General features: G+C 55.1%; 1 protein-coding gene across 5 annotated transcripts in view; it reads left to right on the forward strand.

The window, feature by feature from the left end:
• Nucleotides 1-25,312, forward strand: part of PDE2A (phosphodiesterase 2A) — an 87,448-nt gene that overhangs the window by 47,676 nt on the left and 14,460 nt on the right. For all 5 annotated transcript variants that reach the window (XM_073216034.1, XM_073216037.1, XM_073216033.1 and 2 more), the window contains 4 exons: nucleotides 9,193-9,282; nucleotides 12,855-12,943; nucleotides 19,255-19,364; nucleotides 20,208-20,263. In XM_073216034.1, coding sequence (XP_073072135.1) covers nucleotides 9,193-9,282; nucleotides 12,855-12,943; nucleotides 19,255-19,364; nucleotides 20,208-20,263 — 345 coding nt within the window. The remainder of the gene's footprint in view (nucleotides 1-9,192; nucleotides 9,283-12,854; nucleotides 12,944-19,254; nucleotides 19,365-20,207; nucleotides 20,264-25,312) is intronic.

A 25,312-nucleotide genomic window follows, 5' to 3' on the forward strand; every position in this document is an offset into this window, starting at 1 on the left:
CTGATCTCCCACCTTACCCGGCGAAGGGCTGCTCCTCTAGCTGCCCAGAGTGGGGCAGGTATCCGCCCAGCCCTCGCTGATCGGCAGTGGGCAGGGAGGGCGGGAGGGGAGGATGACAGTCTGAGTTGTGAGCACCTGAGGACAGGCCACAGAGCATAGCACAGCAGGGAAGGGCACTCGAGCAGACCAGCCCAGGGCAGGTCTGGAACATAGGAGAGGACTGAGGATGGTCAGGTGCAGGAGATGGAAATGGACAGCCAAGGCCTGGAGGTGGAGTGGGGAAGGGGTTGGGGGTGGGGATAAGTTTGGAGAGTCAGGAAGTGGCTGGAGCTCAGGGAGTCAGGAGGAGCAGCAGTGACCCCACTGTGAGGGCTGAGCACTTCATGCCCAGCTGCCCATAGGCTTGGGAGCTCAGAGCCTATCCCGGCTTCTGGAGCCCTGGTGGTCTCACAAAAGGAGGACTACAGTCAGATGTAAGTTTTAACCAAATACTGCAGGTAAGGGTGGGGGCAGTCACAGAGGCCCCACTCTGGGGAGCATAGTGGATGGGAACCCAGAGGCAGGGGCATGCCTGAAATGAACACAGCCCAGAAAATTCCTCATTCCAACCCCAATAAAGAAGGGCTATTTTTAGGAACAATAAAAGTACTCACACATTCCTGCATGGCCAGGGAAAAGGGAGGGGGGTCAGGAGTCAGCACAGAGGGAAAGGGTGGACCCCACTCCTCCCTCCAAATCTGGCTTTGTCTTCAGGATCTCCCCCTCAGGGCTGGGGAGGCTTTGTGACCCTGACCAGCCGTGCCCCTCCCTGGTCTGTCCTCAGGGTCCCTTCCTGGTTCTGTGTCTGTCCCTCTGCCTATGAATCGGTCTTGTCTCTGTCCCAGTCATTTTCTCATACTCCCCTAAACCCCAGGCCCCGATCTGGGGACCATCTGGGATGGGCCAAGCCCTGAAGGTTGAGCCAAATACAGTCATGGGTCCCAGCAGTGAGACTGTGGGAGAGACGCATACCAGGGAAGATAGACAGCAAGGGGGACAGACATGGAGAATGCTGAGGAGTAGGGAAAAGAGAGCTCAGAACCAGCAGGGAGAGCCCCAAAGCAGGTGCCATGGCCCTGGCAGCTCCCCTGTGTTCTCCTCTGTTTTGTCCCAGAGGAGACCACCCTGCCAGGTCCACCCTCCCTCCACCCCACTGCACCTCCCCAGGCCAGCCCTTTCTCCCTGCCCTCCGGAGGCCCACACTCACCCTGTGCCAGGTAAGTGCCATCCAGCGTTTACCTCCCACTCTGGGCCCTGTGTCTGGCACAACAGAAAAGACAAGAGGCCCAGTCCCTGATGTGCAGGAAGACACCCAGCTCCATCCTGCATCTTAGAGGGGCGCAGCCAAGGCAGAGATTTGGAGGGGCCCAAAGGTAACAGTGCTCAGGAAGAAGGGAGCCTAGTGTGTCCAGAAGGGCTCTGGGCTACGGCAAGGGCCCCCTGCCTCCAGGCTAGGCCCTGGGCAAGTCCTTTCCTGCCTCCTCTGGCCTTAGTCTACCCCCCATAAAGCTGGAGTTTGGGCTCTGGTCCTGCAGGAATACTCAGGAGGCCTGGGAGGAGAACAAGAGACCCACCCAGGAAGCCTGTCTGGAGGAGGTGACCTTACTCATGAAAGAAAGTGACAGTGATAGTGCTCCTCTCAAGGAAGAGTCCTTCTGTCCTGCCATGCTGTCCTCAGCCCTGTCTGCACCGGGAGATAATCCTACAGGTGAAGGACCTCCTGACCCACGAGATGCCTTGGAAAGGTTGCCAAAGGCTCTCGGCACAAGGAGCCCTCATTCCTAAAGCTCCTTTTCCTCTGTCTAGTCACTGTGCCAGGCTTGGGAAACCCTGAGAGTCTCAGCTGTCTTCCCAGCCAGAGGACCTACAGAGATCATGCGGTCGGCCCTCCTGTTCAGTGATGACACGTGCCCCTCACAGCCCAGTAGGTTTGGGCACACAGGAATCCAGCTGGTCATTTTATCGCTCAGCAAACACCTCCTGTGGTGGCCTGGATGATGCTGGGGACCCAGGGAGGAGCAGGACATGCCTCTGTCTTCTGAGAGCTCCCAGTCTGATGGGGGAGCCAGACTGGGCGTGTGGCCCATGCCACACCATGATGGGGGAGGCACAGGGCTGTAAGACCCCGAATTGGGAGGGTCAGATTTTCCTACAGCAGGGCAATGACAAAATGTTCCTGGAGGGAGACCCAGCGAAGGCCGGTCAGTCACTTGTCATTCATTTATCCGTGTATCCAATTGTTCCTTTGGCCATTATTTCCTGGAACTCTTTTCTGACACTGTTCCTGCTGGTCCCACAGCTCCATCCTCCCTTTCTGCTGGACCACCATGCTTCTCAGGGGCTCTGGCCTTGCTTTGTCTGGCTCCTAACCCATCATGAGGGCCATCTGAGGGAGGGAGGCTGAGTTTGAAGATACTTTGGATCAAGGATCACAGAGCTACAGGCCAGCCATTCTCCAGGGCACAGACTCCCAGGCAGGGCCCCATCCTTACTTGCACACCCCTGGGGACAGGGAGCTCACCCCTTCCTCTTGCCCAGGCTCTTCTCTTATGGCATGACTCACAGCAAGCTTACATCTGCCTCCTTGTGACTGCCCCTCTATGCCAGGAGTCAGGGACAGCAGAGGCTCAGGTGACCAAGATGACTGGGACAGCCATGAAGGGGGCTGCTGGTGAGGTGCCTGGGTGGAAGGTGGTGGCACCAAGGGAAAGGTGGGCGATGGAGGTGCAGGTCAGTATTGGCTCTGCTGTGTGGATGAGGCAGCTGAAAGTGGGGGGCTGGTAGGAGAAACCATATGCCTGTTCTGGCCCTCCTTGATCTGAGGTCTGTCTCTCATGGCCACCTTCCCCTCCCCGTGCTCAGCTCCTCTCTCCCACCTCTGCCCACTCTGGCTGTTCCTTGTTCTGGGGACTGAAGGGTCCCAGTGGGTCAGGCCCTTGGTGAGCTGATTGTTGGCACATATTACCTTCCCTCCCCAGCTCCTTCCTCCTTCCCATCCTTCATCCACCCCCAAGCCTAGTCTCAGAGGGATGAGGGTTCTGGGGGGCCTTGGGACAATCCAGGGGCATTCTGGAGAAGGCAGGAGAAGAATAGAAGCTGCAACTGACTCAGAAAGGGTGAGGGGCCAGAGGAGCTGGTTGTGACCATTGGAGGGGAGGAGCCAGCAGTGTGGGGACCGAGCTCCCTAGCGAGGGGGGAGACGCCCTGGAGGGCGGGGGGCGCCACGACTGGGCTCAGGTGTATTCTACAGTGCACGTGTCTCCAGTGTGGCTCAGAGGCTGGGGACGCGGCCCTGTTGGAGTAACAACTGAAGCCGGAGTCTGCAAGGGAGGACGAGGAGGCGGCTGGGGGAGGGGCAGAGGGCAACAGAGGAGGGGGAGGGAGGAGGGCGAGGGACAGGCCCCTCCCTGAGGGCAGGGCTCCTGAGTTTGAGAGGCCCCTTCCACACATCCTTGTCCCACGTCACCCACTGTCCCACCTCAGTTTCTCCTCCCGGCCTCTGCTCTCCTGACGGCCTTCCCCGCGGAGTCCCCCTCATGTGGTCTGGGTGGCACAGATTTGCCATCAGAGGACAGGCTGTTCTCATCTGCACAAGTCCCCTCCCATTACTCCCCTTACCTAGAAAATGGGATGATCACAACAGGCACCCCTCCAGGTCCCTAGGAAGATTAAAGACACTGTATGTCCCGGGGTCTCAGTGTGGCCCCTGCACCAGCCGCGTGGCACCACCATCGTGGGAAAGCTGAGCCCAGATGTGCTGTATGAGAAACTGGGAGTGCACCCTGGCACTGGCTGTTAGGCTCCCCGGGGGTCCTGGTGCGCACTCAAGTTTGCAAGTTGCTGGTGGACACAGCGGGTGCTTGAGAAAGGTGACTTCCCTCCCCTAATCTTGGCACCCAGCTCAAGCCAGGACTGACATCTGATCTAGTCCGGCTGTGGCCCAGGTCTCTGTTCTGCCCGTTCCTTCAGATCAGGTCTCCCAAGAGTCCCCAAGCCTTTGTCCTCCATTCCCCTGCCCCCCTCCCCACCCCCACCTCCCCATCTGGCACAGCCTTGTTGAAAGGACGCCTGGGGATACAAGATCTTGGTGCTCACAGGCAGCTCCTCTCTGAGTATTTAAGCAGCAGGGTCTGTTAGAGGCAGTTCCTCGGGCAGGTGGCAGGCATGCGTGGGAGGAGGCAGCAAGGAGCTGCAGAATAAGCTTGGGATTCTGGGCTCAGGCTGGAGTCCGAGGCCCAGCTGAAGTGGACTCTGTGGTCTGAGCCCCCAGGAGGCCTTCTTTGGGGGATTGCTGCCAGACACCCCATAGTGCAGCTGGGTTGCTAGTGCCAGGCACACGCAGGGCACAGATAGAAAAATTCTCCTTCACCCTTGAAGGGCCCTGTTCTCTGAGATGAGACTGTGTATCCTGCCCCCCAGAACAGAGGGCAGGAAGCAGGCGTACAGACAGCATCTGCCCTGGCACCCCTGATTTCTCCCATCATGGTCACCTTCCTGGGCTCCCCCATCCTGTGGGTACCCATCTTGGGTCACGTGCTTTCTCTCAAGTTCTCAAGGTGACTCCCTGGAGGTTTGGGGAAGGCGGAGGCAGGAGAGACAGGAATGGGTGGGGGTGGGGGTGTGCAGGAGAGAGATGGCAGGAGACACCAACTGAGAGGAGAGAGGATTTGGAAGTGGGCAAAGCCACTGAGACGTTGAGACTCATGGGGGTGAGACAGGAGAGCAGCTGTGAGAGAAGAACATGGACCAGGGGAGACGCAGAAAGGAGAGAGACCCACTCAGGGGGCTCGGGAGACGCAGCCCCAGAGGGAAGGGAAGAGGAATAGAGAGTATGAGGGCTTCAAGGCCCAGGGGCTTCTTGAAGGACATCCCCCAGAGAAGGGGACAACAAGGCCTACAGAGAGAGGTCCCCAACCCAGGGGACCCAGCACAGTTGGATGAATCTGTATGGCCAGTCCCAGTCACACAGCCTGAGTCCTGAGAGGTTCTTGACAGTTGGGTTTGATGTCATGCCCCTCTGCCAAGCCACCAGGAAAGGCATTGTGAGGCTTCCTTCCAAAGGGTGGGGAGGGGTGCTCTAGGTTCCAGGCAGCTGGGGAGCCATGGGAGGGTTTAAGGAGGTGGGGAAAGACATAGAGACTCACAGAGACGAGACAGGTGAGCAGCTTGTGACACTGACCTGGCCCCTCAAGAAGGGCATGAGTCTCTGTACAGGTGGCACCAGAAGGGATAAGGCCAAGATCTCTGGCTTCAAAACATCCTAGGCATTGAGAAGGAGTTAGTGGTTTGCTCTGGACCTCTTCCCAACCCCCAAAAGAGTAAAAAACCTGGTCCTGCCCCAGCACTGGCTCCAGAGGAGCCCAGACTCAGAAGAGACTGCCATTTCTTGGTACTGTGTGGGTAGTGGGTGGCTACAGTGCTGACTGGCCCTGCCTCCAACCACAGACTTGCAGGAAGGCTCCCCACACCTGCCCATCCATCCCTCCCTCCATCCATCCACCCTCCCTTCCTCCTATCCTTCCATCCATCAACCCATTCATCCATCCATTCTTTCATCCACCCACCCATTCATTCACACATCCATTCACCCATCCTCATTGAATTAAATGACAAAACCACATAACTATATGCTGCAGAGCTGTAAAGACCCATTTTTACTAATGAGGAAACTGAGGCTGAGAAGAGGAAAGTGGCCTGCTAATGCCACACAGAAGTTCTGTAGTCAGTCTGGGACAGGACTGGAAATCACTACTCTTTTCTACACCACAAATTCTCCTCTGGGGTCTGGGAAACCACTTGTTGTTACACTGATATTTATGCTGATGTTTGTTCAAAAAAGCTAGGCGGGCAGGAAATATGACCTTCTTCACCCACTGTGGGCCTGGGCTGTGTGTGTGTGCAGCATGTGTGCACACGTGCATGTGTGTGCACAGATGCTCATGCCTAAGTGTGTATTTGTGCATGCATTGTATGTATGGTTGCATTTTTATCTGTGTACATGTCTGTGTGAGGGTGTGTGCATGTGTGTTGGGCAGAGTTGTGCGCATTCTCAGCTCTCTCCACTGACTCCTCCCTTCACTGAGGCAGCTGCTCTGCTCTCATAGCTGCACCTCATGAGCTTTGGAATTTGGGCTGTTTCCTTCCCTGAGCTGATGTGGTGGAGGTGAAGTTGCTCTGACATGTAAGGAAGATTCAGGGAGGAGGTGGTATTTGAACAAGTCTCGAAGGCCCCTTTAGGAGCCAGGTGTAAAGTGGTCCTACCCTGCTGTGGTTCCTGCACCCAGAAACCCCACTCCTGGGGCAGGCAGGGCAGGGCCAGGAGGTGGACAGACAGAGGAATGCTAGGTGAGAGCCCCAGGCTTCATCAGCCATGTCTGCATGAGCCCACTCTGGCCAAGGCCATGAAGCCCCCTCCCTGTTGCTGCCCCAGCTCGCCCCAAGTTTGCTTCCCTTCCCCCCTCCCCACCACATCCTGCCCTTAGCCTGTAGTCACAGAAAACTGATCAGTGTAAACAAAGGCCAGACAAGCACCTGCCAATTCCACTAAAGGACATGTCCAGACATCCCCCAATCCAAGTAAAGGGCAGGTCAGGAGCCCACCAATCAGAACAAAGGACAGAATATTTCCTCTAAGCCCCCTGGGGAGGGAGCTGGGGGGATTGGGTGCAGAGAAGGAGCTAGACAGGAGCTGGAGATCCAGAGATTTGGGTTCTGGATCGGGTTCTGCCCTGACTGGCTGGTTGACCTCAGATGGGACATTGTTTCTCTTTGAGCCTCGGTTTACTCATCTGTCAAATGGTGAGGCTTAGCTGTCCCAAGCCTGTGGTTTTGAAAAATTTCTTCCCCCACATTAGAGTTCACTCCATCACTTTGACTGCTCTTCTCCGGCTTCCATAGCACACACATCAAACCCCACAGAAGGGCAGAGCCCCTCAGGGCTCAGCTTGTCTGCTCCCCACACCCCCATCCACCTCCAGGCAAAAACAGACTTGAACCAGCACCACCTTCTGGAGCCCGCCCTGGGAGCCCTGGGCTGAGGAGCCTGGGTTGGCAGACTTTATTCTGGGATTATTTGGAGCATCAGCTCTTCCTTCTGTCTTTAGTCTACAGAATTGACTTCAAAAGGCCACAGTAGCCCACATGTACATGGTATGTGCCAGTGTTACTGAGAAAGAGCTGCACCCCTATGAACCTGTGTGCATACCTAGAGGGTATCTAAAGGCGTGCTGGGGTGTTTCTGCAAGAATAAGGGTCTGGGGCTATGTGGCCAGCTATGTGTGGTGCTGAGGGTACGTGAACTGTGATGAGGAATGCCTAAGGGTTAAGGACAATTGATCCAGTTTGGGGATTATTAATGTTTGAAATCAGCAGCGTCTGATGTCCAAGGGCAGAAATGTTCTCTCTGACCAAACATATCTTCATCCTTGAGGAGTGGGAGGCATCAAAGGGATGCTGGCACATGGGACAGCAATGCCAAGTAAGCTTTCAGGGAGAAAGGCCACTGCTGCCTCCCTCTTTGGAACATAGGACTGGGATGGGTGGGGTGGGATCTGGGAGGAAACTGAATCCAAGAAGACTCAGGGTGAAGTTTGGAGCTGAAGCCTGGACCACAGGCTTCATCTGGACACCAAAGCAGAGCTCCCTTCTGTGGCCTTTCTGAGAAATGGACATTTAGCCCATTCTTGCACACCCTCAGGGATGGGGAGCTCATTTCCTCTCTCTTTCCTGGTGGCCTCTGCCTATATAGCATGGTTCAGCCTAGAAGAAGGTCCTTCATCCCACTATACCAAGACCAGCCTCCTTGAAATCATATGGGTCTCCAGGCTGTCCCTGGGGCCAGGGTCTGGGTCTGCTCTGCTTTAGGCTAGGTGCCCAGGTTCTCCAGTGTGAGTCATATATAGGACTTGGTTTCCAGTTTCCTCCTTACATGGGTCACCTCCTCTGAACTAGGCATGGTCTAATCAGCATGTAGAAGTGGGGAAGCCATCATCTAAAGTTAACAGATCTTTATTAATATGGCATGCAGTTTCAGCATTTGTACTTATTACCAGCCATACATACACTAAGGACTCATGCTGAGCTGATGGTCCACTAAGACCCTCAACCTCATATCATTTTTACATGAATGGGGGCCAAGCTATGTCTCCTTCAGCTTATAGTTAATCACTTTGCCTTTTGAACACAGACCTAGCCATCCCACAGGGAAGACATCAGAAAGAACTTCCAAGGGCTAGCGGGGAGGGCATGGCTGAGTGGATGGTATGAGTCATGATCCTGCCTTGGCCCTGGATCCGTTGTTCCATTACCCTTCTCTTTGATTCCTGTGGCTCTCGCCAAGTTAATAGAGCGAGAAGCAGGGACCTTTCTTGTCTCTGTTCCCCCTTTCCAAGGACAAGGCCTGCTCCTGGGACAGGAAGGCTGTAAGGCAGTCAAGGCTGATTTCTCCTTTCTCTCCTATCTTGCCAGGGGCTGGCACAGCTGTGTTTCTTCCCGCCTTGTGGGTTCGTGTACCCCTTGGACTTTTTCTACTCCCAACCCATCCTCTCACTAGGCTGAAAATGATTGGGGGAGACCTCTTCACTTCCTGGGGAAAATGAGTGGGACCCAGATTCAGCGAATATTTAGCTGAACATCTACTCTGTGTAGCTACTCTGTGAGGCACTATTAGGACTCAGTTCCATTTTATCTTCATATCAACCTGTAGGGGAGAGAGCCATAGTTGCCCCCAATTTACAGATAAGAAGACGGACTTACCAAGGCATGTGCTGCTAATAAGTAGTGCAGCTAGGATTCAAATCAGGGGGTTTTGTTTGCTTATTTTGCTTTGTTTTAATGTGGAAGCTTGTGTTTTTTTTTACTATGCCAGAGTTGTCCTAAGCTGAGGGATAAGGGACCTGGGGTCTAGTCCAGACTTGACCTCTAGACTTATTGTGACTTCTTTGCTATGCCCCTGACCCTTCTCTGAGCTGGTTTCTCCATCTGTAAGATGCAGAGAACTAGACATTCTAAGGCCTTTACTCTTGCTGGATTCTGAGATCCTGGGATTCAGCTGAGGGCCTTGGGCTCTGGGAGTCTGTGCTCAAAGCCTTCTGGGTAGATGGACTGCCCTGACTTACCTGGAAAAGGCCCTCACTGCCCTTTCCTCTCTTCCAGGATGTTTTGCTGAGCCTAGGCTCTGTCATCGACATTGTGGGCTTGCAACAGGCTGTCAAGGAGGCCCTCTCAGCCGTGCTTCCCAGAGTGGTAGGTGCTTTGCTCCACATTTTCCCCACCCCCTAAACCTTTGCCCAGTTCCTTGCTGTATTTCACACAGGGCTGAGAAGGAGGGAAGAGCAGAGTCCCTGCCTAGAGGACTCTCATGGGGAAGTGAAGGGTTTGGGTGTATGTTCTGGGAGAGCTTCCTGGAGGAGAAAAAGCTGAAACTAAGCCTCAAAGAATGTATTTGTAGAGGAATCCTGGAATGTCTTGACATAGAAGGGGCCTAAGAGCTGAGCTGGAAAGATGATGCTTTCAGATAATGGAAGAGATTTATGCAGGCTAACAGCTGGGACATGGTGGGGTCAGGTCGGCCTTCAAACATGTACAGCCGGAGGGGTTGAGGGTAGACATGCACAAGAACTTCCTTGATGCCAGGTCTGGGAGGTGCTAGAATGGGGCTCAGCATTGATAAATGGATCTATGCTGAGTTAAAGTGTCCTGCCTGGAGACAGGAGGCTGGACAAGGTGACCTCTAGAAATCTTTAAGCTTTTCTCTGACCCATCCCAACACCATGGATGAGGTTGCAGATTAGAGAATAGTTGCCTAGGCCCATGGTCACCTGCTCACTATGGTTGCCTGCGCCCAGAGTACCTTGGTGAGGGGACTGTGCCCCTCTTCAGCTGCCCCAGGCCATTCCCCAACCTGGCTCCGATGGCTACTGTTCATTCCTTAGGTAGTAGAATGGATAAACTGGCCCTCAAGACCCAAAGCAGCAGTGTCTCGGTTGTGCCAGATAGAGGGAAGCAGGAGATTCCTGCTGGGAAGATGTCAGCTGGGAAGTGGTGTTTGACCCAGCCTAAGGGGCACAGAAGAATTCCTGGAGGAGATGTGTAAACAGTCCCTGTGGGTTGGAATGTCTTCTCCCCTTCTCAAGACATTGGCCAAGTTCAGGCTCTGCTCCAGGAAATAAGGCTAATTCAGAATGTTACCCCCTCCCACCCCACCCAACCAGAGCCCATTGTGTCTGAATCTGCTTGATGGATGAACCACCCGAGGCACAGAGAGGGAGGGCACTTTCCCCAAGGTCACACAGTATGACAGGGACAGATGGGGCTTGGCACCTAAGCACCCTTGTTCCCTCTCCCTAGCTCTGCCTTTACAAAACCTCCTAGAAGTTCAGAGCCCAGGAGGACTAATGGGTGAGCTTTATTGAGCGTGAAATTGGTAGGAAGTGGGTGGTGTGTTGGCACCCAAAAATAAATCCTCCCAGGGAAGAATGGGACTGAGGCAACATCTGGCTTGGGGTGGAGAAACATCTGGAAAGAAGGGAGTGGGGACTGGCAGGTCAGTGTCTGCAAGGCTGTCCTGGGCCCCTCTGTGGCCACTGAGGCTGCCCTGGGATGAGGAGGAGGAGGTGACCGGCTGGGTCTTCATAGGGTGCCTGGTGGTTATGCCAGCATAGATACCTTAAACTGGACTAATTTTATCCCCGAAGTTGGGGGCTGAAAGACAGCTGCGGTCAGGCAATTATGTTCCTGGGACTATGGGAAATGTCTACCAGGGCCCATCCAAGAGGCCTGCATGAGCTAGGGAAGCCCTGACTTGGGGGAGCCCTGGCTTGATTACATGGAGGGGTGAGGAATGGAGGGGTCTGCTCTGCCTCCAGGGATGGGTGGGGAGATGGAGGGGGTCTGCCCTGCCTCTGGAGATGGGTGGGGAGTCAGGGGTTCTGCTCATCCAGAAGGGAGGGGTGGGGAGTGAGGGGTCTCCCTGCCTCCTAAGTGAGGAGAGCCGCTGGCACCTGGACCCCTCATCAGCACCCATTGTGCAGGCAGCCCCAAATACAGATGGCGCTGATGTGTCTGAAATGATTCCCTCCTTCTCTCCCATAAACTCAGCTAATTTTAACCCAGAGGGCTGCAAGTGAGGGGGTGGCAGACAGACGGACATCCGGATGTGAAATGAGGAGCGACATCCTCCCTGCATCCCCACCCCCCATCGCCCATCCCTGTCTCTGCCAGGGCAGGCTTCTGTGTGAGCCTGGGGCCAGCTGGTCTCTTAACCTCTTTGAGCCAAATCTCTCAGGCCCCTCCCAGGCTGCTAGTGGGGTCAGATGACAAGAAGGAGGCTGGATAACCATAAGGGGTGGGTGGCCTCCTTTCCACTGATTTCTTCATCCCTGAACTCCCACCTAGACCCTTACCAGGAGGACAAGGCGGCCCCAGGCCTTGGCCTCGTAGGCCCCTCTCACTTCCCTCAGGCCCTATCATTCCCCGCCCATGCCACCCCTGGGCTTGGTTTGGTTTCTCTGGAAGTAGGATTGGGTCATCCCCTGGGTGTTGGGAGAGGGTGTGGACTGGCTGGGGACAGCCAAGGGCAGCAAAGACTGGCTGGCACGATTGTGGACTCTCACAGTCACCGAAAGCAGCTCCTGCTGCGAGGGATTCCACACTTCCTGAGGGTGGGCCCTCAGTACCTGGCCCCAGTGTCACCTCCTCTGATGCCATCAGCAGAGAGGACAGCCCTTCATCCTCCCACTGAGAAAACAACTCCTCTCAGGATAATTAGCCCCCTCGCTGGTGTCTGGGTTTCCCTTGTCACAGTACCTTGTGGGCTGTGCTGAATGGGAGTTGGTATAGACCCCTAAGGGGAGCCAGTCCTGCTTGGAAAGAATGTGGATTTTCACCTGTGGGTCAGTGAGGACAACTTCTTCCACCAGGACATGGGCTGGAACTGAGGCCAAGTCTGCTCTGGGCCCGGGGGAGGGTGGGTTGACAAGCTGAAGACTTGATAAGCTTCTAGCAGAGCTGTGATCTCACTCCAGGAGGTGATCACTCCAAAACACAAGTCTGCTCTGTCTCTCAGTGCTCATCACCTGCCTGGCAGGTGCCCCTGGGCATCCGCCCCCAGCTTGGTTTACCTACCCTTGCAGTTCAGCCCTCCTGACCCAACCCACCTCCTGTGCCCCCTGCCGCCACTGTTAATTCCATAAATGCTCTGTGCTCTCTTTACATCGACATGCCTGCAACTTGGCACAGAAGCCATTCTTCTGTGCCTCACCCACTCCCTAAATGTGTCTAATTCCCACTTCATTTATAGCTTCAAGGTCACTTGCTCCAGGAAGCCCTCTTGGCTTGGGTCACAGTGTATAGTTTCTTATAGAGGTGTTTGTGTTTCTTGAGTCAGGAGGGAAGCTTCCAGGGCCTCTGAGCCCCTCCTGGTATGGGCCTGCCTGTGTGGATGCTCAGTTTGTTTGCTGAGGCTGGAATCATGGAAGATACCCTGGGGTTGGGGGGTAGGATTTGTCGGCACCTTCAGCGCATCAGACCCTTTTCCCATGCCTTGGATTTGGGGTGATAGGTAAAGAAAGCCGGCAGAGTTATGGCACACTGCCTGCCCAGAACCTCCTCCAAGAAGAAAGGGTGAGGGGTTAAGTTCCTAAGGGAGTGTGTCCTCCCTCACTGCACTTTACAATCACCTGCAGAGTAAAAACCAACAGATGCCTGAGCCCATTCCCAAAGGGTCTGTGACCCTGTCACTCAGACCTCTATACAGGCTGGGACTGGGCAGCTGGGAGGGCCTCTCCGCAGGGTCTCACGAGTGCCTTCCATCCTAGGAGACTGTCTACACCTACCTTCTGGACAGAGAGTCCCGGCTGGTGTGTGAGGACCCCCACCATGAGCTGCCCCAGGAGGGGAAAGTCCGGTGAGCCGTTCTGTATCCCATTGTCCTTTCACATGTCAAGGATCTCAGGCCTGGGGTATCTTCCAAGGTCCTCAGCTTCCCTGCCAGGCAGGCTCTTTGGCCAGGCCCCTGACTTCAGCAGAGAGGGGAGAAGCGATGTCTTCTCTTGTGGTGTGTTAGGGAGTGGACAGCACAGGGAAAGGGGTAGCTGGTAGGTTTTCTCCTAGAGAGTTGATTCTAAATTGCTTCTCAGAGCTGAGTCTCAGGATGTTGGGGCTGCACTTCATCAGTTAGAACCCCAGCAGGCTCTGAGAACTGCCTGGGAGGTTCTCACAGAATCACAGAACACTAGACCAGGAACACACAGTGTCAGCCCAGTATCTGAGAGCAAATCAGAGGCAGTGCCCTGCTGGGGGTTCTAGAACCTGACTGCCTGGGTTCAAACTCAGCTCCCCATTTACGAGCTGTACAACCTAGTGCAAAGTATTCAACCTCTCTGTGCCTCGGTTTTCATGTTTGTACAGTGGTGATGATAATGCTTATAGTTTGTTGGGAGGATTAAATGAGTTTAATACATGTAAAGCACTCAAAGGTATCCATACTGAATGCTAAATGTCTGATATCATTTTCATTGTGATGGAATGCAGAATCATGACTTTAGGAATATGGGCTAGCACCCTCTGGTCCTCTGATACCTCAGCCTATCAAATTCAGCCTCCTTAATTTCCGGATGGGCCACCATCACAAGATATGTGCAATCCCACATTCCTGAAGTGATGCTGAGCCAGGCCTGGGGCACGGTCTCCTGGCTCCTGGCTGTTCCGGGGACAGTGAGGAAAAATGGAACTTGCCTGATGAGAAAGAGTGATGATGGGCAGGAGTGCTGGTCCAGAAGAGGGCAGGCCACAGAGGACGTGGTCATTGCCTTTGAAGCACACAGGGCCATCATGGGCCCAGGGAGCACTGGGTTGGGAGCTAAGGGCTGAGTGGGCACCAGCGGGAGTGTTCAAGTCAGCGCCCCATGCCCTGGGGGAGAGCTTTTCCAACAGGCCAAGATCCAGGGATGATGTGGCTTTCAGGGAGCAGCTGGCTGGCCAGGCACTTGCCTCTCACAGAGGCCATGGAAGCATTGCTACTTGGGGGTGTCGGAGGCCTGAATGCTGAGCTGCTAGTGGTCCTGAGGCCCCTCCTGGCCCTTGGAACCCTGGATTCTTGGATGCTGTCTCTGTCCCAGCCCTTCCCCATGGAATGGGCTGGTGCCTCTTGAAGCCTTCCCACCTCCTGTTCTCCTGTTCGGCTCCCCAGCAGGGTGGGTGACACTCTTCCCTTCCACATCTCCAGGCAGTTCCTCCCGCTAAGAACTGTGTGAACCAAGCCAGCCATGCCCCTCTCCACTGCCCCCGTCTACAAGGCGGCAGGACAAGGCTGAAGGTCTTTCAAATCTTATGGTCAAAAGTGCTATAATGTCCCCTTTCTCCTTTAAGCCAGCATCCCCACGCCTGATTCTCAAGAACGTCGCTTAATATGACCTGCCCCATCTGGGAAGTTTCCTCATAGAGGCCTGGGAAGGCCTTCCTGAGAGAGGCATGTGGACCATGAGCCCAGAAGGCAGGAGAAGAGGAGACCTCCCTTCCGGCCTCAGTCTCTTTCTCTATAAAATGGGTGGAGCTGGGTACAGAGTCCTTTCAGTGGTTCCTCTGTGGCTCTGGGCCCATCAGGAGATCAGGCGCCCGCCCCAGGCTGAGGTGGCGCCTGAGGCTCCGGCAAGGCCCATTGTGTGAGGTGGTGGTGTGTGCCCCTCCAGGAAGCCTGGAAGATGGCACAGCTGGCAAACAGCAGCAGGTGTGAAGTGGAGGCGGATCATAAAGACAGATAAGGGTGCAGGAGAAAGGGTAGAGGATGGGCACAGGGTGGAGATGGGCCAAGGGGAGTAAGGAGTCCCTGCCAGCTACCCAGCCCTGCCTGACATTGCCCCCTCCCACTCTGTGGGCTCACAGACACCTGGTTTTGTGCCCACATGGGTTTTAGGTTTCCTGTGCTCGCTCCTGTTCATTCCTCCCCCGCAAGTCCTTCCCTGTTCCATCTTGACCAACCCCACATTTCCCTTATCTCCCCCTGCCTAGCCAGAGGCCCTTAGTGGCCTGGCTCATAGTTTCTGGGCATGAAGGAGGATCAAATTATCAAAACAGGTGTCTGGGCCATAGTGGCCTCTCTCAGAGATAGGTCTGTCCACAAGATCCCCGGGCTGTGAGTCAGAAGACCTAGATTGCCTTAGCAATCTCATGCAATCTCCCCGAGTCCCAGTCTTAACTTCTGTGAGGTTATAAAGCTGGATACCGTGATGTCTGAGGGTTAGTCCAGCTCTGCATTCTAGGCTGCAAAAGGCCTCAGAGCTAGAGGGGAGAGAAGCTGGTGGGCTGCCTGGGTGAGGGGCTTCCCTGAAGGCTTCACCTCCCTCTCGTTGGTGCCCCGCCTCAATCTCCCCGCCTATTTCAGTCCCCAGCCCTGCCAACTTCCTCTTATTGTGTCTCCTGACATCTTAAAGCCTCTGATTACCCGCTGCTGAGTGCAGTGAAATCTGGGGCCTTACAGCTGCAATGGAGACGCTGCCCACGCCAGCCCCAGCTGGTTGTCTCTCTCCACTACCATTTGGGGTTCCCAGGGCCCACTCTTGAGAAATTGCTCCCTCAGAGCTGACCTGGTCCCTTCTCACTGCAGAATCTGACCCTCTGATTTGTCTTAAAGGGCACAGGTAATAGTCTCCTCCTATCCCTGGAGCGCCACATTCTAGGAGAGGGAGAAGAGGGTTCCAATTCTGGCCTGAATGAAAATTTTTCTTCAAGAGATATGAAAGGTCACAGCAAGGCTGAGGCTCAGGGCAGGGGGTTCAGTGAAGGGGGTGGGGCCTCACCAAAGAAGGGGCTCAGAAGACTGGAAGAGGACTTGGGCACTCAGCTCTTTCCAGGCCATTGACCCCACCAACAGAGAGCCTTTCCCTCTACTCTTTCCACTAAACAAATAGTTGTAAAAGGAACGGAACCATCATAAAACCCATGCCCATTCCCCCCTCCACTCTACACCCATCTGTCTTTACCTTCAGCAGGACACGCCATGACCACCCAGGTGTCTGGGCTCAGTCATTAGCTTTCAATGTACAGGGTTCCCTCCACCCCCAACCATTAGCCTGGCAAAGCAGGGAAGGGATAGGGGAGAGGAGGCAGGCTGGGGGCTCTGCACTGAGGGGTGAGCCTTGGGGGTGTGAGCAGTAGACCCCCTCTGGGTTGGGAACACTCAGCCTTGGCACTCCCCTCCCCTTCCAGTTTGTGGGTGTCTTGAAACCTTCAGGGAGCAGTTCCAGGAAGGGTAGCATAAAAAGACTTACAAGTGGGTAGGTTGGTGGGAACATGGCCTGGCACAGCCCTACCTGAGACTGTAGGTTGTGGCTGGGCCAGGGAGGACGGGTTGTAGAGCGAGGTGCCAAAGTGTGGGGGCTTCTGAGTGTCGAGCCCCCTTGGAGGCCCCAGCACTTCGTGGGAAGTCTAGGCACAGTCAGGGTAGACCTGCCCCAGCCCAGCCTCTCCTCTGCTATCCAAGGACCACCAAAACTAGGGGGCCCTCACTAAGACCAGGTTTCCAGCCTCTAAGGTTCTCCCTCCTTAGTGAGAGTTTTACCCAGCAGCCAGCATGATCAGCCTGAGTCAACCCTGACCTTCCCCTTCCCCTGCTTAAGTCTCTCCTGGGGCTGCCACTGCCCTTAGGGTCAAGCGCAGCTCCTCAGGGCCCTGGCTCCTATCTAGCCTTGCTCCCTGCTTTCCAGCCACACCAGTCTCCTTGCAGTTGGCCCATCCAGCAGGCAAACCTTCTCTCTCTCCTCTGAGACTTTGCACAGGTAGTTCCCTCTGTCTGCACATCCTTTCCTGTCTGTCTTGATAACTTCTGCATGTCCTTTAGGGTTCAGCTCAGGCATCTCCTCCTCCAGGAAGCCTTCCCTGAGCTTACTTCTGTCCTCCGCCTGGGCAGGCTGGGGCCCACTCTTCCTGCCGTCGTCAGAGCCCTCATCGCAGCACTCTCATGGGGCTGCATGTCTGTCCCTGCATGATGCTGGAGCTCCTCTCCTCATCTCAGTCATCAGTACCAATCCTGACCCAGAAGGACCCCAAATAAATACTCTGGAGTATTTCAGACTTCAAATAGGATGTTCCCATAGGATTTTAGTTGAGAAAACCTTCTCTGGCTCTGGTATGGGGGATGGATTTAGGAGACCTGGCAGGAGGCAGGCAGCTAGGGGAGAAGCTAAGGTCTGGGGAGAGATGTCTCTGTTCAAGCTGGGCAGTGGGTTGGGGTTGGTGAGCAGCGATAGTTATGAGAGGTGACTCGCCCATTGGATGGGGGAGGTGAGGAAGAGGGAGGCAGCTAGGACAGTTTGTGGACAAGCCACAAAGGACCCAGGGGATGGCTGTGCCCTTTAGGGGTAGTGGTAGATGGGATAAGCTCAGATTGGGACTAGGTGTCTTTGACAATCTTGGGGACACCCAGGGCAGGTCTCTAGGAGGCCTTTGGGTATCTGGGTCTGGAGCTCATGAGAGTGGGACTGGAGAGTCACAAGGCCATAAGCACAATGGATGGCGTTTTGTGCAGAAGAGAATAGGTGAGGGCGGATCCTTCATCAGGGTCCCGAGGGAAGGAAGGGGAGATGCCAAGGGAGCCCCTGGTCTGCAGGTGGAAGTGAGGGGTCAGTGGGATGAAGCTGCAGCACTCACTGGCCAGCAGTGCAGGGCCCAGCACCATCTTGTGGCTGCCCATGAACCGGACTGTCAGGAGCCCAGTGGCTGAGCTAGGTCCACAAGAGGGGGTTTGGCTGGAGGTCACCAAAGCCAGACCCCTGCCTCCATGAAGCCCCAGCCTTTATTAGTTTAGTCATCAGGAAATGTGGCTGCCATTGCCCTCCTGCCGCCCTAGATCCCTACTCTCTTCCTGGGGTGATTGGCATAGTCTGACAACTCAGAACTGGAGACCAGCACTCTCAGAGCCTAAAGATCCAGGGTATGAGGGCTGGAAGTGGGGAAACACCACTGGTTCTTATGGATTCTGATCCAAGTGGCCAGGATGTTTCAGAATGCTGTGTGACCTTGACCAAAACGCTCAGCCTCTTAGGTCCCTGATTTCTCTAGTGCCCATGATCTCCTGATCTGGAGACTTGCAGGCTGCCCCTCTTCTTCCTCATCTGCCCTGCTCTGGGATCCCCACAGGGACCCCACATGCACACACCAAGAGGTCCAGCCCCACAAGCTTCTTTTCTCTACAGGCCAGGCAGTTCCTACGAACACAGTTCAGTGGAGGCAGCATGAGGGATGAGAAACCCAGGACAATTAATCATGAGGGAGTGACACTTGGTGAAAAATCAGGTACTTAATTAGGCAGGCAGAGCCAGAGGCCTGGGGGAAGGGTGGTATGGGCAAAGAGAAATTCCTTCTTCCTCCACTAACCTCCCCTGCCTGGGTTCCCACCTCCCCTCCCCTCCATCACACCTGTGCCCTTTGCCTCCTGGACATACATGCCAATCCTCTTGTTGGGGGCTCACACCTCCTTAGGTCTTTAGGAAGGTTCAAGCACACTGCTTAGGAGTTTAGGCTCCAGTGCCAACTGCCTGGGTTCAACTCCTGGCTCTACCACTTACTAGTCATGGAACTTTGGACATGTTACTTAACCCACCTTAGTTTCTCTACCTGGAAATGGAGATGATGATAATATTTAATTCATTAAATTGTTGGGAATTCTGAGTTCATCTATGTGAGCTGCTTGGATTGGGCATGGCATACCAGGGATGTCCAGTAAACTTCATTTCTGATGATCGTCTCTTCACAGGAGTTCCGCTCTTGTGCTTAGCACTGAAATCTGCTCTAGAATGATTTTCTGAAGGTGGAGACAGTTCAAATTCTACTCTCCTCCATCTAGTTCTCCCTGGGAGGCTCAGAGGGTTTGATCACTTGCCCGAAGTCAAGTAGTAGCCTGGGCAGGATTTAACCCAGGCAGCCTCACTTTGAGCCCTTGCTTTACTTGTTCTGGGGGATTTGTGCTGGGTCATAAGGTACCTTTCCCATATCTATGAGCAAGAGGCACCAGAGGTTGGCCAGAGGCCGCCTGCCCCTCTACACAGGGGGTCAGAGTCCCCGACTCTTTTATTTTTGCCTTCCTTGTGTCTACCCTGCAGTAGGTCAACTTGTCCGGATCCTTGCAGATGTGTGGGGTCCAACCTACTTGTGTGTCCCCAGGCCAGGGCCTGCTGCTTTTTGATCCAGGGGTTGAGAGGTAGAATGATGTCCTCTTTTCAGAGAGGCTGTGATCTCCCGGAAGCGGCTGGGCTGTAAGGGACTGGGCCCCTCCGACCTGCCAGGGAAGCCTTTGGCCAGGCTGCTGGCTCCCCTGCCTCCTGACTCCCAAGGTAAGGGCTGGGAGCTGGGCAGGGGCAGGGAGGAACTGCGGCCCCTGCTGCCCAGATCACCTCTGTCTTCCACCCTTGTCTTCATCTCTCTGTCTCCTTCTTTCTCTTGCTCTGTGTCTCTAGCAATCCCTCTAATTCTCTCTCTCTTGTGCTGCTAACCTCTCTGAGCCTCAGTTTCCTGATATGTAAAATGGGGATGACAGAACCCACCTCAAGTGGGTGTTGCAAGGAGGAGCAAAGGAGACAACTCATGTTAAGGGCCTGGCACATACTAGGAGTCAGTGGCCAATGGCCACAGCGACGATGTGCTCGTGCCTGTTGCTAGATGGGCTGCAGTTGTTGCCATGCTCTCTCTGTCACTGTCTCTGTTTTTCTCTCTTCCTTTCCATGTCCCCTTTCCGCCATGTCTCTGCCTCGTGTCTCAGTCTCTTTAGGTCTCTGTTCTCTGTCTCGATGTGGAAAGAGCACAAGACTGGGAGTCAGGAGACCTGACTTGCTGTGTGATCTTGGGCAAGTCACTTCCCCTTTCTGGACCTCAGTTTCCCAATCTGTAAAATAGGGGTGCTCGGTTTTAATTACCTCCCTCCCTCTCAGGGTTGCTGGGAGGATCACAAGAAAATTGTCAAGTGAGGGTGTTTCCTTCTACGCAGGGGTCGTTTTGCTGTGGTTATCTTTGTTGCCACCTGAGGACCCCTCTCTCTGTCTCTCTGGGTCTCTGGGTCTCTCTGTGTCTCTGTCCTGGCCTCTCTCTGTCCGTGTCTTGTCTCCCTCCCTGGGTCCCGGCTCAGTATCTCTGGGCCTCACTGGCCCCGCAGGACCACTTCATTGCCCTCTCCCCCTCAGTGCTGGTCATACCGCTGGTGGACAAGGAGGCTGGGGCTGTGGCTGCCGTCATCTTGGTAAGAGCCCATGCGGGGAGTGGTGGGGGAGAGGACAGCAGGGGAGGGAGTGGTGGATGAGTCTGCCGGGTGTGTGTGTATGAGTGTGCGTGTGGCGCATGTGTGTGTGTTGGGAGCAGCGGCGAGCTGGGCTAGAGTTAGGGGAAATGGGAGCCTGGGAGGAGTCTGAGGCTTCTCCCACACCCCAGCCCCCCGCCCTGCCTCCAGTGGGCAGGACCAAGTCGCTGGCTCAGTCAGCAACATTCGGAAGGATACACAAGCCCCATCTGCACTCTTGGCCCTGTGCAGCCCTTGGCACGGCCCTGACCCTGCTTCCTCTTTGGCGTCCTCCCGGATGGGTTGGGGTCAGTGTCCACAGAAGATGTGAACAGTGAGGTGGGAAGGGCCTGAGAGATACCGAGGAAGGAAGGATGGGTAGACATGAACTGACAAAAAGAGACGGTGCGAGAAAGCGCATAGAGATTAGGGTGGCTGGAGCCCGGGAGAGGACACCCATGGGGCAGGCTGCCTGGGAAGGTGTCCAGACCCCCAGCTGAGGCTGAGGCTCTGGTAGGCGCCAGGCAACAGGGCAGGCCTCCTGGTGGTGGTGGTGGAGTGATGGAGGGGAAGGGGCCTCAGAGAAGGGGGAACGCATTACCCTGGTGGGGAGGAGGGTGGGGCCTGGCGTGAGACCCAGGCAGCACTTCCCCTGCCCTCTGCTGCACCCTTGTGGAGCTCGCTAGGTTTCTGCTCCACTGGAGGGGGTTGGCTCAGCCTTATGGGCTCAGGTTCTGCCTCTATTCAAGGCTCTTCTCCCCTGTGAAGGTGGGCAGGAAGAATCATTGTCCTGTCCTAGGAACAGAAGGGTTGCACCCCGAAATAGCCATTTTGGAGTCTGCATCTGCTGAAGCAGCCACCACCTCCATAAGGGGAAGACTTTGGGGTACGGACAGATAAATGAGCGAGGGACTCCTCCTGAGCTCATTAAAGTGGAATTAAAGGTTTCAGAGGCACCTGACCTTTCCAGAACTGCTGGCAGGGAGGGCAGTGGGCGTCGGGGGTGGCAGCAGGAAGAGGGAGGGAGAGGAGAGGGTATTTGGCTTGGGTTCCCGGTGCCCCCTCTGCCTGGCTGAGGGAGCCGCGGCCCTCTTGGTTTCTCCTGCAAGCTGCTCCCCCACCCCCAGCTGCTGTTCGCACAGGGAATGGATCTGCTGTTGGCACAGAGTTCTCAGTGCTACTGCCCTCCTTCTTTCAGTCCCAGTCTGTGCCAGAGCTCATTGCTTGGAAGAGGCCCAGGGCTAGGGGCAATGTGCAGAGGTGGGGGGTGGGAGGCAGTGGCTCTGTTGAGGGAAACTAGTCTGGGAGTGCCAAGTTTCTGAGAAGGACTTCCTGTGTCAGGGCTGGGAGGCTGGGTCAGAAGGGAAGCGATTCCCACAAGGGGGAGACGTTTCAAAGGTTGTTCCTCTTGAGCAGGAGGATGGTTGCTGTGACCACTGTTCACCTTGGCTCAGGTTGGGCCAGGAGTCCAGGTTACAGCCCTCTCCTGGGGGGAGAAAGGCCTGGGTGTATGTGTGTGTTGTGTACTGGGAAGGGGAAGGGGTAGAATCACTTAAATTCAACCCACCCTAGCAAGGCCCTGCTCTGGGCCCTGCTCCAGGTTGGGCGCTGGGCAGAAAGAGGAGTCAGACCCATGTCTGCCTTCTAGAAGCCCAGGATCTCTGTACTGGTTCCAGTACAGAACTGGGAGACTGAAAGAGAGTCTCTGAAGGCCAGGGACAGAAAGATATCATGGAGTCATCCTACACCCACTGGACCTCCCCCCACGCCAGCCCATGCTCCTGGGCTCTCAGCCCATCCCCACCCAGCAAGTGCACGCACGAACACACATTCTCTCATCAAGACCCTCAGTGCCCTCCTGCCACCACACACACTCATACTCACAATCATCTCCACTAGATGGAAATACTCAGGCATGCAAGCACACACACAGTGCAGCAGGGCAGGGACACACCATCAGTCCACGACTGGCCAAATGCACTGAACGCTGCTAGCAGGTGCTCTGGTGGCAGAGGCTGGAGCAGCAAGGGAGGCCTCACAGTGGAGACAGCATTTGAGTGGGGCATGGGAGGAGGTCAACAGGCAGAGAAGAAGGGAAAAGGATATTCTAGGCAGAGGGAACAGCATGCTTAAAGGCAGGGTGAGGAGACAGGTAGTGGAGTGTTAGGGGAAGAGTGAGCCTGGTGAGGCTGAGGTACGGGTGACATACTGTTGAGCAAGACGCTACCTTAGGCTTTGGCTGCCAGGAGAAGCTCCCAACATCCATCCTTTCACCACCTGAAATACCCTGGACAGTGAAGAGCTTGAGAGTTATTTGGATTATTCACCATCTGCCTCTCCTTCCAGCCTGCGCCTTCCTACTCAAGTAGAAATACACTTCTCCAGGACACCCCTCTCCCAGTGCAAATCCATCTAACAGAGCCTGTCCTGCTGCTTCACCCCCTGGCTCCTGGGGCCACAGGATCTCACATCCTCTGGGAGGCAGCACAGGCATCTATCCACCCACTAACCCATCTGTCGGTTGAAGACTTCTTGAGCACCCCAGGCATGTGTGTTAGGTGCTGCTAATTCAGCAATGACCTAGGCAGACTAGCCAGGCCCTCTTTCGGAGTCTGGAGGGGCAGGGGAGACAGACATTAAACAAGCAACAAAATAAAGGTAGAATTGCAAATGATTTGGCAAGTGCTAGCAAGAAAGCAGGGAGCCCTGCAAGGAACAGTGGGGCCTGATGGAGATTTGGTCAGCGGAGGGCTCTCTGAGGAACATGCCTTCTGGTGCAGGACTGCCTGGCTGGGATCTGGGTCCCTGCAGCTTGTGGTCAGGGTGCCTTGGCTGCAGGTTCTTTGTGTGGAAAGAGTCTTTGTCTCTGTTCTTCAGTGCTGGAATGTTAAGTCACTTTGAGGAGTGGGTGGCCCTTGGTCTCTGGCATTTGATGTGTGATTTGTGCCCACTTTCCCCCCAGCTGTGCCAGTCACACCATCTCCTTATATGGGGATGGGGTTTTCATGCAATTAGCCATGTTGGACTTGATGAGGGTGGGGAATGGGGAGCAGAACAGGGATTTCAGCCCTCTCCACAGTTCCAGTGCCCACCACTGGATGCTCCCACTGGGCCCCAGATATACCCCCTGATTAGCAAGAGGAGGTCCAAGTGTGTGTTCCTATTGGTCAGCAAAAATCTATATGTGAGTGCTGGTGATTGTGTGTCTGTGTATGGGGGCCAGAAGTGTATACATGGCTCTTGGGTGTGTGAATTCAAGGGTCCTACATACAGGTATGAATGCACATGTATGGATGGTTGTAGACATTGTGAGTGTGGGTGTGTGGCTGTCTTTGAGTCTGTGATGGTACTGTGTGTGTGCTTGCATGCCTGAGTATCTCCATCTAGTGGAGATGATTGTGAGTATGAGTGTGTGTGATGTCAGGAGGGCCCTGAGGGTCTTGATGAGAGAATGTGTGTGTGTGTTCGTGCGTGCACTTGCTGGGTGGGGATGGGCTGAGAGCCCAGGAGCATGGGCTGGCGTGGGGGGAGGTCCAGTGGGTGTAGATTGACTCCATGATACCTTTCTGTCCCTGGCCTTCAGAGACTCTCTTTCAGTCTCCCAGCTCTGTACTGGACTCAGGCTGTTTTGTCAGCCCAGAACTGGTTGTTCCTGAGAGATGGGAATAGGTAGAAGGAACCAGGATGAACCAGAAGAACCCCCATTTTCTAACAGTAAAATGCCCACATGTTTGTGTAACCCATACACAAATGAACCATGGCCCCAGCCTCTTTCAACAACCTATCCCTTTGGAGTCATAGATGGAGCCTCATCCAGAGCTTCACCTTCAATACTATCCTTGGTGGCCCAGGCCTCTCCCAGGTCTTCCCACCTCCAGTCTTGCTCCTGCCAATTCCCCCTACATCCTCTAGGCCGTGGTCTGCAGATGCTCCAAGTCTGCCAAGGATACCCAGTACAATCAAGCTGAAGTCCGGTTCCTCCTGAGGCACCATGGACTCCACCCCTGCCCAATCCTCATCTCCACATACCACATACCACCCAACACTGCCAGGACAGCCTCCTGCCTGCAGTGCCCACCCCTCTCCTTCAGGCTGTACTTATCCTCCCGTGCTTCAGTGCCAGTTCTGGAAGCCTCTCAGATGCCCTCCCAATGTGAGCTCCCACAGCCTTGAGGTTCCCACCCTAAAGCCTACCCTCTCCCACTTCCTCAGGTTGAGGTTCTGCACCCCACCAATCACCTCCCCCCACTCCATCCTGCCCCAGCCAAACCATGAGCTTCCTGAGAACCTGCTGGTCTCCTCCTCTCCATCTTCTCCTGGCAGGGGACCTAGAGCAGAGCGGCAGGGGCTACTGAGTGGGGAGGGAGGATGAAGGAAGACCCCAGTGCAGGCCCTGTGGGGAGCCCTGCAGGCGGTGAGCAGCTCTGAGTAGGCGCAGGAAGCTGGTGACGCAGGTGGAGAGCCCTGCTGGCAGGGCCTGCTGTGGGCCCCAGACTGCCACCCACCCTCCTTCTATCATTTTCCTCACCAAGCACCCGGCATGGGGGAAGGGACTTTACAGAGTATGAAAGATGGGCTGAGGGGACTCCTGGTGACTGACATAGGCAAGTTGGAGAGGGACAGGATGATGGGGCAGGAGGGTAAGAGTGGGTCTGGAGAGAGGAAGGTGTGGGCAAAGAAGAGGAGAGAGTGGGTACCTCTGCCACTTGCTGCTGTGGGACCTTGGGTAAGTCACTCAGCTTTCCCAGGCCTTGGCTTATCTGCAAAGTAGAAGCTTGACTTACAGGGTGGTGAGAATCCACGTAAGGAAAAACACTTTATCACTCCATTCATTCATCCATCCACCATTCTAGGTTCTTTAGGCACAGCAGATGCTTCATAAATGTTGGACCTCTTTCCTTACCCCAGACTTAAGGATGGCACAAAGTCCATCTCAGACGGATGGAGCTGGGAGGCTGAGGCTGATACCACTGACTGGGTAATCAGGCCTGTGGGGCTCCATGGTCTGAGAGA

Source organism: Manis javanica, chromosome 11 (assembly GCF_040802235.1).
Source record: "Manis javanica isolate MJ-LG chromosome 11, MJ_LKY, whole genome shotgun sequence".
Classification (NCBI taxonomy): Eukaryota; Metazoa; Chordata; class Mammalia; order Pholidota; family Manidae; genus Manis; species Manis javanica.